Source organism: Centruroides vittatus, unplaced genomic scaffold (genome assembly GCF_030686945.1).
Source record: "Centruroides vittatus isolate TY-2023 unplaced genomic scaffold, ASM3068694v2 contig_393, whole genome shotgun sequence".
NCBI classification, from domain to species: Eukaryota; Metazoa; Arthropoda; class Arachnida; order Scorpiones; family Buthidae; genus Centruroides; species Centruroides vittatus.
In genome coordinates, this window is record NW_027122209.1 from 1,777,108 (window position 1) to 1,792,029 (window position 14,922).

General features: G+C 30.6%; 3 protein-coding genes across 3 annotated transcripts in view; 1 reads left to right on the top strand and 2 right to left on the bottom strand.

Moving 5' to 3' along the window:
* The window catches only part of LOC136976092 (S-adenosylmethionine synthase-like), a 274,541-nt gene that overhangs the window by 220,082 nt on the left and 39,537 nt on the right, over positions 1-14,922 (top strand). The window lies entirely within an intron of this gene.
* The window catches only part of LOC136976096 (UPF0235 protein C15orf40 homolog), a 62,709-nt gene continuing 53,734 nt past the window's right edge, over positions 5,948-14,922 (bottom strand). Inside the window, exon 5 of the mRNA XM_067271312.1 lies at positions 5,948-6,050. The gene's annotated coding sequence lies outside the window, so the exon portion shown is untranslated. The remainder of the gene's footprint in view (positions 6,051-14,922) is intronic.
* On the bottom strand, positions 6,601-8,249 carry LOC136976129 (uncharacterized). Its single transcript, XM_067271341.1, has one exon. It carries the CDS (start codon positions 8,167-8,169, stop codon positions 6,604-6,606), a length of 1,566 nt encoding a protein of 521 aa, XP_067127442.1. The 5' UTR covers positions 8,170-8,249; the 3' UTR covers positions 6,601-6,603.

The following is a 14,922-nucleotide window of genomic DNA, read 5'->3' on the forward strand; positions in this document are numbered from 1 at the left end:
CCAGTTATGTTCGCTACGCCATTGGATCGCGCATGCTCGAGGGAAGAAGAGGGACTTTTTCGGAAGAAAAAAAGGGAGGACGTGTAGACGAGAGAGTCGCGAGATTGTTTTTTTTGTGTGTGTGTGTGTGTGTGTGTTGTGTGTTTTGTTTCCTTTGTTTTTGTGTCTGTTATAGTGGAAGGACAGAGTAGTGATTGGAAGGACTAAAATAAACCTTAAGTTCCTTGCATTGGAGTCATGGAGTGTATGATTTATTTCTGTTTCTTTTTGTTTTGTTCTGCACAGGGAATACTCTCAAGATCGAGTACTTCCCCACAGTACTTATGATTCACATAATCGGGCGAGGGCGGCTAACAGCCCAGAACCGGTCCGGGATAGAATCATTGGAAGCGTTATACGTGTGTAGCTTCCACCAGCTAAACCGTGTAAGGTTGGTGCTCTGTAAAGCGCATGCGCGAATGAGTATAATCTAGCTGCATGGAAGCTTACCCGGTTTCGACAATACAGCACTTCCATTCCGCCACTGATATTCGAATATACAATAACAATCTTATCGTTTATTTCACATGTAGTATAGAAATTTGTAATAAGATACATAATGCATTATAATAAAATATTAATTTTAATTAATTCAAACTACGTTAAAATATGAAAATTTATATTTTAGAAAATACAAGGGAAGCGGCGCTTCCACCGCTTCCAATGACGGCACGCCACTGCTGGCCTTCACAAAATATGGTTTAAGCGGTTTTCGAGGGTGCCGAGTTTAAATATTTGGTTCGTTTTTCTCCAAATTTGATTGGTTGACAGATTACCGTTTGTTATTCGGCTGTCTTAATGTTATTTCTTAGAGTTAACATTACGAAAAAATATATCTTAAAAAATTTTAAATATCATATTCTCAATTGGTGTCTACTTGACCAATGAAATTGTGCCATTTCATACCATCCGAATATCGCGATAAACGTGATGATAGGTTGAAATAACTAAACTACTGTATATGATTTCCATTTTAATGTTTGTTATATTGTAGTATTTGATTTATATAATAATAAAGGTTTTATCACATCGAATGACCAATCTAACACATTTTAAATATTCTTTAAATTGTAGAATTACAGTAGAGGAATAAACAATTTAAAAAATGTGTTAGATTGGTCACTTGTGTAATAAACACTTACGTAAGATAACCTTTGTAAATATAAATTAAATACTATAATATATTATAGGGTTAGTAGTACGAAATAATCTAATAATTTGAATCTTTGCTGTTATTTTTTGCCCGAGCAATGTCGGACTCATCTGCTTTTTCTTTAACTCCGCCCTGTGGGCACTAAGAGGGACTTTTATAGCAAGTCCATCATGGGTTCGGCCAGGACCACAATGGGGCGGCCGGGTGGTGAGGGACGGGGCCGACATATCTGGACGGATCACCCCCCGAAAAATTCCTGCGGATTTTTCGACCCGCGGGTTCATCTGCCAGTAAATAAATAATTTAACGGAGTAATGGCGGAGAGAGGCGTTTTTGTTTGTTATACGTAAATAAATTTTTTGCCCTGTGGGCACTAAAAGGGTCTTTTTTCCTTACGTGACCGTAATCGATTTCATCCACCGGAGAGATAGGTCGACGTCTTAACCGCCCGGGTCATCTAATTAATACTAAAAAATATTCTTTCACTAGTAAATTTTAAACTTCGATTTGAAAAAGATGACCAAGTAGGACAAAAATTTATTTCAGGGACGCATTCATTGGCCCGCACTCCCTGTTACGCTAATTCACTGTCGCTTGCGGGTATAAAATTATCTTCATAATATTTACTTAGAAATGGAGAATTTATTCTTCTGTTTTAAAACGCTGTTTATTTTTGTAGCATATTCGTAACCGCGATATCATTTGCCGAATTATACATAGCATGTATACAGTATATAAACTTTTCCCCATATTTCAAAGTTTTGGGCGATTTTTGGTATTATTCTAGTATATCGGCAGCAAACGGAGTCGAACAACTGGCAACGTTGATTACGAGATTATCGTTTAGAGATTATTCGAGGATAATCGTCTCTTCTTGCCGAAATTAAAGCAGAAAATGTCCCTGCTTACCAGTTTCGGAAGGAAACACGTCAGTATTATTAAATCGTGGTATGGAACTTTTCGTTTATCCATGATACCTTCATATTTGTATGTCGAACAAAATGATAACACAAAAATGCTTCTGTAGAATGTCCCGGGCTTAGTTATGGAAGCTAAACCATTCCATTTAAAGCATAGAATAAGGGAAGAGTTGGCTATAAGAGGAATTTCACGTTCCCAATTTTCTTTTCCTATGTTTTATATGTATGGGACTCCTGTTAACAGAGCACCAGATTAGTAGAGCAGACCGTTTAAACGGTGTTACCATAGTAGTTGAAGGCAAAATACGTACAGATTAGCATTAAAAGTAGTCGGACGGTGGGGAAAAGTAAAGGAAATTCGTATTTTTCGATCTAGTAAATGTAAGCATGTAATATAAAGTTTCGATTTACACTTTCCTTTGGGGCACAGAATACAATTTTAAATATTAGAAAATATTCTACTGCTTAGATGACGAGTACTATTGAATTAAAAAATATATATATTATGGATGTGCGCGTGTTCTCCGAGTGATGGAGCCGTCACGTTTGCTTACGTAATGCTGCCTAGCTGACAAATACGATAGTAATCGGATTTAAATCTAAGTGGTTATGATTTAACTATTAACTGCACTGCGGGTTGAAAAGAACGGATGTTTTTTTAGTTTTTCCTAAGTAAGGTATGGATGTGGATGGAGGTCCATGTTCATTTCATACTGTATTTAGAAAAAAAAACAAAGAAAATGTCTTTAAAGGATCCTTTACAATACGGACGTACGGTGATTCTAGTTTAAATGAGTGATCCGTGTAGTAGTAGTTATTTGTGGTTATTTTTACTTCTGCCAGCAGTTTTGTTTGTTTTAACGATAACTGAATGATATGGTGTCTCATTTTATGTAAATAATAGTTGTGGCTACTATTTTAAACTGTATATTTTCTCTGCAGTTATTATTTCCTTGCATATACCTGTTTAATGTCTATTATCTATAAAATGTTTAAATAAACATGTACGTTACCAGTGTTGGCGAAATGACGGAAAAAATATTGCAAACATTTTCGAACCTTAATAGTTGTTCTTCAGACAATATGAGAAAATAGAAGTGATGGAATGCAGAACAAAAAATAGAACATGGATATTTAAATAGAAACGAACCCGTGTCTCGTGTAAAATCATCTGAAGAACTATTAAGGTTTGAAAACATTTACAATATTTTTTTCTGTCATTTCACCAACACTGGTAACAGGTTCAGGTACATGTTGATTTCATCCCGGTGTTCTTTAAATGTAGAAGTTTACGAAGTGTTTAAATATTTATTTATGAAAGTTACTTTTCAAAGTAAGTTATTCTGACTAGATGGTGGGGTCTGTGATGGCCGGTTTGGTACCATTTTAAACCAGAGTGTCTCCAAATAGAACATTTAGCCAGTGGTTCTTGGTTCTTGTAGGCAAAGATCTCTTTTGTTTCCTTAATTGATCTGTTTTGCATCTAGTCTTCCACAATTGCTATTCACTGTTACAGGGAGAACATCATCTTTCTTATGTTGCGTGCACAGGACGACTGAATAAAGCCAGAGTACTACATGTGAGGTGGCATCCAGCATGTGGCATTATGATCATAGATGGGCTACTTTTCTGTGCCCCAACCTGTAGTGCTGTTTGTAGTTTATAATATTTATTAATTTTACTTTTTAATTTTATTTTCCTAAAATTTCAGAAATCTTTAACTGATACACACTGTTATTATTTCAAGCTTTAAGGATGAGTTATAGTTACTATTTGAATTAAACTGGTTTATACACAACATATAGATATATGTAGATCTGTTCTTTAACAAAAATGAAAGAGGAATATTATTTTGACATCAAAGTATTTTATATATATATTTATAAACAAAATTTATGTTCTCTTGCAGATAACTGGTGGCAGCATTTAAGCCACGAGTGTAAAATCTTGATAGAACATAGAAAAAAACTTTTGTATAATCCACAAATATCCACACATTGTGTATATCCTGAATTTTCAAAATGGTGCTAAAACATTTTTAATATATAATTTACAACCAATCTATAATTAGATGTCTCTATTTCAACTTCATTCCTATATGAACACTATCTTTTTAAATAAAGTTTTTGTTTTCTATATTATTTGATTGATAAATTGTTATATTTATTTCAGGATTCCAACTGCTATGACATATACAGCAGTGAGTAGTATTGGTATTTTATACTTCACTGATTGGAAACTTGTTCTTCAGTATCTTCCAATCTATAATTCTAAATTCAAACAAGAATAGTTATATTTTGAATTGAACTTTGTAGAATACAAAAGGTAAGAAATGTGTATTCAAGTTTTTATTAATTCAAATTTATTGAGAAACATTATGGATACAGGCCAATTTTATGCATACAAATATATATATATAATTTAACAAATACACAAACCTGAACTACACATATAATACAGGTAAAATAACAAAAAAAAAAAGAATTCCAAAATCTAAAAGGAACAATGATTTTATTGGTTTAATGACTATATTAATCATTAATACTCTCCCTAATTTCAAACACAAATTAATACTTGTAAGTCTCTTAAGATCATTTAATGTATTCCAATATTTTATAACTTTGTACATTAATGATATTTTGCTGCATTCAAGTTGTATATAAATGTTTTACTGTACACATTTCCTTTACTATTTGAAAGTAAAACATTCCTATGAAACCTTTTATAAGCTGAAATGGTTTAAAGCAAAGAGTAAAGTACCATTGATTTATATGTGAAACTATTTTATTTGTTATTTTAAATTTGTATTTATGTTTTTATTTTTCTGTTTCTTTATATTCTATAACAGAGGAAGATCATTAAAACTGATTGAAAACGTTTTTATTTTATTAAGTTTGTTGCTGGAGTTATAAAGATATAAGTTTTTGTGAAATATTTTAATGTTTCCAGATAAAAAAATAACCTATTACATCATACCAAATAACACATAAAATCTAAAATCAGAAATATATAGCAAAAGCAGAAATGATATGATATAAAGTAGAAGTAATATATGTACAGTACAGTGTGGTTTCATTTACTAGAATTGGGAAGATAGTGATTCCACTGGAAGGCTGAGAGATAATACCAATGGTTGTGTGTTAGGCTGAGTCATTATATCAGAGATTGAGGTAGTGGAATTTACAGGAGACAGGTGTAAGACAGAAAGGAAGAGTTTCATTGTTTAAGTTCACTGGGGCAAGCAGTTACTAACATCTATGTCTGCCTGTCTCACTGTCAAAGATCAAGGTTTATCCTTGCCTTGGCTCATGACAAAAGGCTTAAAATGTTGCAGTATTCATGACTGTTTAACTTCACAGACTTTTCTATATTTAGTTCTTTGTAGACACTCAAAAGATCCTGCAAAGTTGTTCTAAATTTACATGCCTTTTTGAAATTAAAGTCGTACTTTTCTGCAATCATTATATCATTGTCAATTATAACAAAAACCTCACACAAGTACAATACTTCACATTCAGTTCCTTGATGATTTCACTTTCAGACTGTTCACTTTGAATTCAGTTTTGATTCGTATCCTCTTGCAATTGCATCAGTTCTTCATATGTTAGTAATTGGTTATGGAATGCCAAAATCATTTCATCTTTTTTAACTTCCACAAATCCAGACTCCTTGGCCCAAATCATTATAGTGATATTGTTGTTGGCTAAATCTTTAAAATCATTCACTGCTTTAGGGCAGTGTCCTCCAAATGCCATTTCTTTTTGAGACTATGCTTAACAAGTGCATGATTGTGCAATTAGCTTGTGAAATATATTCTTATTGTATACAGGCACAATGAAGTGACATTTTTCTCAACACTAGGCTAGTTGAATCTTTTATTTAGTTAGAACGTTTTTTCCATACATCAACGTTTCGGGCATCAGCCCCTCTTCAGCTAACTAAATATATAAAATATTTTACAGGACACAAATAAAAATCAGAAAACTCACATAAATTCTTTGTAAACCATACCTCACCTCAGCATGGATATTACACACACAGCAGAAATTAGACGACGCTTAGGCTTTTAACATTCTCGATATCAGTTTTTTATCATAATTTTAACCCTACAGGTCTAAAACAGAACTTTTTCTACATTTACTTACTTAAATAAAATAAACTCTGTAAACTTTAAAAACCAAAAAACCTACGAATTCCAAAAGGATGTTTTACCACCTCATCTACCAATCTGACAATTCTCATATAGCGCTGTGTTCTGTAAGTTACACTATTGACAAACCAATCGGCAACCATTTGAAAAACATTAAGGAAATCACAAAAATTTTTTAAAAATTTTCCAAAATTACAATAGATCACTATTTATCTTAAAATTTACTCTGCATATTTTCTTTTTATCTAATTTACATATGACAGCAATACAGAACATTGTTCATTAAATAATTTGTTTTTTACCATTCTATTATTATAAATTGTAATAATCAATACATTTCATTATAATATTTTCAACCAATTGTTATGAATTTTAACACTGAAGTTTTTATTTATACAGCCTTGATTTTTATTTCGTAATATTTCAACACTTTCTTTAAATATTCTATCATAAATCCGTTTTTCTTTATGTAAAATTTGTATATTGGACTGATTTATATTACAATTATTGATTACACAATGATCATAAAAAGCAGAATTAAGACGACTATATTTTAAATCGGATATGTGTTCTTTAACCCGTATTTTTAATGCTCTTTTTGTTTCACCTATATAAAAACTGTTATTCTTACAAGTACAGGGTATTTTATAGACAACATTTTTAATTTCATTTTTATCCTCTATGTTATTTGTTGAACACTGTTTCTTATTTAATCTAGTTATTAAATTTGTATAATTTGGTGCAAGCTGTATGTTATTTTTCCTAAGTTCTTTATTAATTTTTTCATGTACATATTTTATATATGGAAAACTTAAGTATTTAATTTTCTTTTCTGCATCTGTTTTAGAAGAAAAAGAACCCTTATTATCTATATTTTTTTGCCAATTGTTAATTAATCTTGTAGGGTATCCATTCAAACTAAATTTCTTTTTTAGACCATTTATATATTTCTGATTTGTTTCTTGTTCACTGGTTCTACTAAGTATATTTGTATATTCCATATAAAAAATATTCTTTTTAATATGTAAAGGAATATTCGAACGATAATTCAATGTCTTGTTAACTGAACATTGTTTTCTAAAAGGTTCAAGTATCAATTTTCTATCTTTCCGTTTAATCATTACGTCTAAGTATGCTATGCTGTTATCGGTTTTTTCTTTTTCTATAGTAAACTTGATTTCATTATGGATACCATTAATTAATTTTTCTATCTTGTCTATTGCTATTTCAGCTTCATTATATACTATTAGTATGTCATCTACATACCTTCTATAGAAATTTATACCTAAAATGCTTTTTATTTTCATGTCAATTTCGATCATTATTAATTCCGCTAGTTTCGGTCCTATAACTGACCCCATACTAATGCCATCTTCTTGTGTGTAGTATTTATTATTTAATTCTAGATAGTTACTTTTATAGGCAAACTCAATCAGATCTATAATATAAGGTTCTACATTCATTTTATTTAACTGATTGTTAATCAATTTCCATGTAATTGACGGATACATTTCGACAACGTCAATACTAGCTAACTTAAATGTTTTGTTTATCTGAACTTTTTTTAGTTCCTGTAAAAAACCTTCCATATTTCTAATAGAATAAATTGAGTTTTCATAATCTCTAAGTTTTTCTCTTAAATATTTCTCTAAGTTATACAATACAGTGAATTTAAAGTCAACAATTGGTCGTACTTTTTCATTTTGTTTATGAGTTTTTAGTTGAATATTTAATCTAGGGGTTCTTTCGTTATCTTCAGATAGTACAAATATCTTTTCGTTTTTGGTAACCTTTTTTTGTTTGTATAATATGTTAATTCGTTTTTTTAATTCTTCGTATATTATTTCTTTTGGATTTATCGGTAATTCTCTAAAATGTTTCTTATTTATGATTTCTAATTTTTTCATTATTACCCAGTCTCTGGTTACAACTACAATTTGTTTTGACTTATCTGCTTTTATTATATTAAGGTTATTGTCATTTAAATACTTGTGAACAAGAACCAAATCAGAAATATATAAATGGTCTAAAAAAGAAATTTAGTTTGAATGGATACCCTACAAGATTAATTAACAATTGGCAAAAAAATATAGATAATAAGGGTTCTTTTTCTTCTAAAACAGATGCAGAAAAGAAAATTAAATACTTAAGTTTTCCATATATAAAATATGTACATGAAAAAATTAATAAAGAACTTAGGAAAAATAACATACAGCTTGCACCAAATTATACAAATTTAATAACTAGATTAAATAAGAAACAGTGTTCAACAAATAACATAGAGGATAAAAATGAAATTAAAAATGTTGTCTATAAAATACCCTGTACTTGTAAGAATAACAGTTTTTATATAGGTGAAACAAAAAGAGCATTAAAAATACGGGTTAAAGAACACATATCCGATTTAAAATATAGTCGTCTTAATTCTGCTTTTTATGATCATTGTGTAATCAATAATTGTAATATAAATCAGTCCAATATACAAATTTTACATAAAGAAAAACGGATTTATGATAGAATATTTAAAGAAAGTGTTGAAATATTACGAAATAAAAATCAAGGCTGTATAAATAAAAACTTCAGTGTTAAAATTCATAACAATTGGTTGAAAATATTATAATGAAATGTATTGATTATTACAATTTATAATAATAGAATGGTAAAAAACAAATTATTTAATGAACAATGTTCTGTATTGCTGTCATATGTAAATTAGATAAAAAGAAAATATGCAGAGTAAATTTTAAGATAAATAGTGATCTATTGTAATTTTGGAAAATTTTTAAAAAATTTTTGTGATTTCCTTAATGTTTTTCAAATGGTTGCCGATTGGTTTGTCAATAGTGTAACTTACAGAACACAGCGCTATATGAGAATTGTCAGATTGGTAGATGAGGTGGTAAAACATCCTTTTGGAATTCGTAGGTTTTTTGGTTTTTAAAGTTTACAGAGTTTATTTTATTTAAGTAAGTAAATGTAGAAAAAGTTCTGTTTTAGACCTGTAGGGTTAAAATTATGATAAAAAACTGATATCGAGAATGTTAAAAGCCTAAGCGTCGTCTAATTTCTGCTGTGTGTGTAATATCCATGCTGAGGTGAGGTATGGTTTACAAAGAATTTATGTGAGTTTTCTGATTTTTATTTGTGTCCTGTAAAATATTTTATATATTTAGTTAGCTGAAGAGGGGCTGATGCCCGAAACGTTGATGTATGGAAAAAACGTTCTAACTAAATAAAAGATTCAACTAGCCTAGTGTTGAGAAAAATGTCACTTCATTGTGCCTGTATACAATAAGCAAATACAACACGGTTTCAACAACATCAACAAATTATTGACATTGAAACGGCAGTCAAGAAATATATTCTGTTTAGTTATCAGATTGACCTTAAGTAATTGCAGCTTAGCTTTCCATTTGTCGAAGTAAGTTCTGCAATGTTGCTATGTAATGTCTTTTCAAGTTTTATGATTTTAAAGTTCAAATAATACAACTTGAAAAGCTGTACGATTTCTACTTTTTTTATTCAAATGAAAGACAAATCTTTCCATTGCTCTGTAACTTTCTCATCTTCAACTTTTCTTCTTTTCAGACATGAAAATATGTGATTTTTGAAAAAGTTAACAACAAATAAAATAAAGTATTGATACAATCACAAAATGAAAATTTTATTCCTTTTTCTTATTAAAAACATATTATGTACTCTTACAAATGCATTGTAGTCATGTGTTTTTAATTTATTCATATTCTATTGAATTGTATTTTAGACTTTAATTGCTTAGTTGTGGATGTTTGATTTTGAACAGGGGAATGAGATACAGAACAAGGAAAATGTTTATTAATATGTTTCTTGTATGATAGTTATTTTATATGACCAGTTACTGTATAACTGAATATCAAGAAATGGCTCATATAAAAAATTGAGGGCTCATGCTATTTTTATTAAAGTGATGATAAAAACGCTCCTAGTCTGCTGTTTTGACATTCAGTGTAAAATTGAATCACAAATCGCACTTCAGGGAAAACAGCGGAATATCTAGCTATGCTGCATTGGGAGTCCCGTGCATCATACACCTAGCAATTTCATGATATCATGTGGAAACTTTGGGCAGAAAAGTAGGAAGTGATGAGAACCAAAGGCAGTTTTGTGCAATGTCACCCAGCATTTCCAGATTAGAGATTTTTTATTGACTTGACAGAACATGTGAAATACCATTGCGATCAAATGTGTTATTCAGAATTATTCATTAAAAATTTATTCCTGTTGCTAACAAGGATTGGGCCAGATTCTGGTCTCCAATATAAATGAAACTTGATAAGCACATAGCCTTTAACACAAACAGTGCATTGTCCAAATAATAGAACCCACTTCTCAAGCATTTCCAAAAGAAGAGTCCTCTCAAAATTTAGTGTGCAGCTTGTAAGTCTTTGAAAGTTTCACATCTTTGAGTGGCAATAGCTGTGTGTCAGCTATTGCACTAGGCACTAGAGCTAGATGATGTAGGTTCAAACCTTCAGAATTTTAGTTTAATTCTTTTTTATATGTAACGTTATTATTTTACTGCATCATTAGCATTATTATTGCTGCTATTATTTCTCATGTTTAAAGCTCAAGAAATAAAAATTATGATGTCATTTCCTGTTTAGCAAAGACAAGCCTCTGTAGATTTAACTTTTTTACACTGTTAAATAAGATTTATTTCTTCATATTTATTTTCACATATTTTACATATTATGTCCTCACAAGCAAATAAGCTTTAATAGTTACTGCACATGGATGAAAAAGACAATATGAAAATAAGATAGCATAGTTAACAGCATTGTAATTTTTTTAATAAAATTGAAGACAAAGTCTGCCCAAAAGGGACCACCATTTATTTTTTCTGGGTTCCAGACAATACACATTCTTGGCAACTGCCCTTTCTTACCAGTTCCTTTTTTAGAAATTACTTGTAATTTTAATTGGATATATCATATATTTTGTGTTTTTTAAAAGGCCTTTTTTAACTTCTGGCGATAAGTAGCCTACAAAGAAAAGTCAGTTGCCAAGAATGTATATTGTCTGAAACCCAGAAAAAATAAATGGTGGTCTTTTTTGGGCAGACTTTGTCTTCAATTTATTAAAAAAATAATCTCTGTCAGACGAAAATTTACAGCATTGTAATTTTTTAATTGTTAATCTTATAGACAATTTTCTCATGTGCTCATGTTTGTTACACTTCAAATATCACAATAGTACCATATCTGAAAATAAATATGAAGAAATAAAAATTTTATTTAACAACATAAGAGTTAAATCTAGAGACTTTGTTTTTGCTAAATGGGAAATGACATCATAATTTTTAATTTCTTGTTTTATAAGCTGTACATGAGGAATAATAATAGTAATAATAATGCTAATGATGTGATAAAATAATAATATTACACATAAAAAAAACTAAAACTATGAATGCATGGCATTGTTTAAACCTACATTGTCTAGCTCTAATGCATGGCATCTTATCCGACACTCAGAGAAGTGAAACTTTCAAAGACTTATAAGCTAAACATTAAATTTCAGAAGCCCATTTTTCAGAAATGCTTGAGAAGTGGGTCCTATTATTTGGACAAGGAGCTGTTTGTATTATGTGTATGTGCTCACGAAGTTTCATTCGAATTGGAGACCCAAACATCTGGCCCTCTTGTCATAAGGAGGAAGCTTAACATGTTACTTTTGCTTTCCAGATGCCAAACTGATAAGGCTACTAGAATCTGCATTAATCAGCAAGAAAATAAATAATTTGAAGTAACAAAAAAAATTTAAAACTGTGAATAGTTGGCAGTATTTTCTAATTTTCCAGAGTGACCCCCTGGAATTTAGAATCTAAATTCAATTTTTGCTTCCAGTTTCTTTTACTCACTAAATTTATCTGTACGCAATAATAAAAAATTTTTTTTAATTTTATGAATAACAAAATAGGTAATTACATATTTCAGAAGGGCTGCAGAAAAACTTCAATTTGTCTGCATTTGGATTTGGCTGAATTAGATTCTCAAGTGTGTGATAATTATAGGAAATCTTTTAAAGTGTTGAAAACATACTTGCATTGAAATATTTTTCTTTAGTATAATTGTTATTAATTTTCTTTCAAATAATTTTTCTTTTTGACAGCCAAGCTTAACATGTTAAAAATTTGTATTTTTGTTTTTAAGTATTTGAAGCTTAATTTTTCATTATTAATGAGTTGTTACATTCAATTTGATCCTTTTTACGAAATTACTTTCTTATTGGTTTGTATTTTTAGTTTTTACTAGTGCTAGCAACAAAACTAGTTTTCAGTAAACCAGTTTCAGCAAAACACAGAAGTTCATTTTGAACAGGCAATGAAATTAGTATCATTGTATTTACTTTGTAAATAGTAAATTTCATTGCCTGTTCAAAATGATACTACAGTAGAGACTCGTTAATCAGAACCCCGGTAATTGGAATCGCCAGTAATTGGAACGATTTTCAGTCGGACTGTGTCGTGCTGAATCGAACGTTTTTGATACTAAATTTACTTCTAAAGTATAATTTTCATGTTTTTATATTCTTCAATATATTTATTTTGTTTGTACAAAATGCAGAAATAATTTTTAACGATACGATAGCCTCGATGATTATTATAAAAATTTTCGTTAGGCTTAAAATCGGCGAAAATTCAACACGAAGCGACACGCAACGGAGAAAAATTTGAACATCGGACAGGTTAATGTATTTTTTCGTACATAATCGGTAATCGGAACAAATCACTAATCTGAACAACCCCAGTCCCCAATTGATTCCGATTTTCGGTTCCCTACTGTAGTTGGAACTAAAGTATGCATGAATTTAAGATAATTCCATGTAACTAACATACCAGCAGAAAATTTCAGTGTAACATTACAATTTGTATATAATACCAGTTTACTATCCTTGACTTTTTAAAATAATGCCATGAATATGTATTGTGTTTAAATTTTGAAATTAATATGAAAACTGGCCTGAATTAATTTTAAAACAAAGTTTTTAAATACTAATTATTAAATACTTAAGACTGTAGCATTTACCAATATCAAAGAAACACTGACCTCTATTTGGCAGGAATAATACATGATAAAGGCACATTTGTGAATCTCAGCTATTTACTGTACTATTTTATTAATATTAATAACATATGATGATAAAACATTAATTCTATTGAATTCAAACCAATTTTGAAACCAGTTTGGCATCTAATGTTTAAAAACTAGCTTTTACTGAAACTGGGTTTTTTGAAAACTGAAGTGATTATGAGAATATCTGGTTTTTCCCAACACTGTTTTATAATTGGGAAATGGAAATACTTATTTAAAAATCTCAACAATATTAACGATATATGAGGGTGATTCAGAAAGTAAGGCGACAAGAGCTCTCCTGTACAAATTTTATTTCACAGGCAGATATAGTGATACAGATTATTATGGCACTGGTACATATTATTTTTCAACATAGTCAACATGCTTGTCCAAACATTTATTCCAATGATATACCAAGACATTGATGCTGGCAGAGAAGAAATCTGCATCAAGTCCCTTCAGCCATGCCACGATGGCTTGCTGAACTTCCATATTGGTTTGGAATCGCCACCCAAATGCTTCTTCAATGGTTCGAAGAGATGGAAATCTCAGGGGTGCCAGGTTGGGGCTATAGGGAAAATGTTCCACTTGAAGCACTATAACAATTCAATTTGCTCAGTTTGCACATCTGTCCTGCCTTTATCAAACTCAGTGCATCAAACCCACACCTATTTTTGTGACATGACATTACCACTGTACACCTCAACAAGTTGACAATGAATTTCTACTGGTAAGTTGCCCTTCAGACCAAATCACTATGCACTTCCACGTTTCCATGAGCACAGCCATTTTTAAAATGATATTGCAAGAGTCTGACACAACATTTGCACCATCATTTGCACCGTCTGTGCGATAAAGCTGTGGTCTTCTGCTGCTGCCCTAATGGGAAATTCAAACAAGAGGAGGAATATGACACCTGTGAGAGCTCTTGTTACCTTACTTTTTAAATCACCCTTATATATATATATATATATACATACATATGACAAACTAAGAAGAATAAGATTCTTCAGCCTTACATAAGAGAGAATGAATGTAAGTCTGTGTTTGTTGAATTGTTTCACCACACTCCCATTTTTTATCTTCAGTTCATTTTTGTGCCATTATTCCATTAGCAAGTGTGGCCATTGGTTGGGACTTTAAAATAATTTTTCCAATATACTACTGTCATAAGTACCAGTAGGGGAGACCAGGATTAGTTGTTACACAGGGTTTGTTGTTACACTAAGTTTTCTGAGCACTCGCAAGAGGTAGTTAATTATTGTTGATAAGTTGATTAACTTGTTGATTAACATGCTATTCAACACTTACGTCATTCTAACACCACATGAGATTTGGCAGTAGGAAGAGCTGTTAGAGTTGTGATATCTTCGTTTTTATCATTTTCCAAGCTAAAAGTAATTTTTTTGTATTGTGATCCCCCATCTACTGTTGGATATAGGATTGTGTGGCAAGTTTTCAATGTTTAACATGCTTATTAATAGTATATGATAGTGTAATATTTTGTTGTAATTGCATCATAAATATCTTGAAATGCTCAAGAGTATT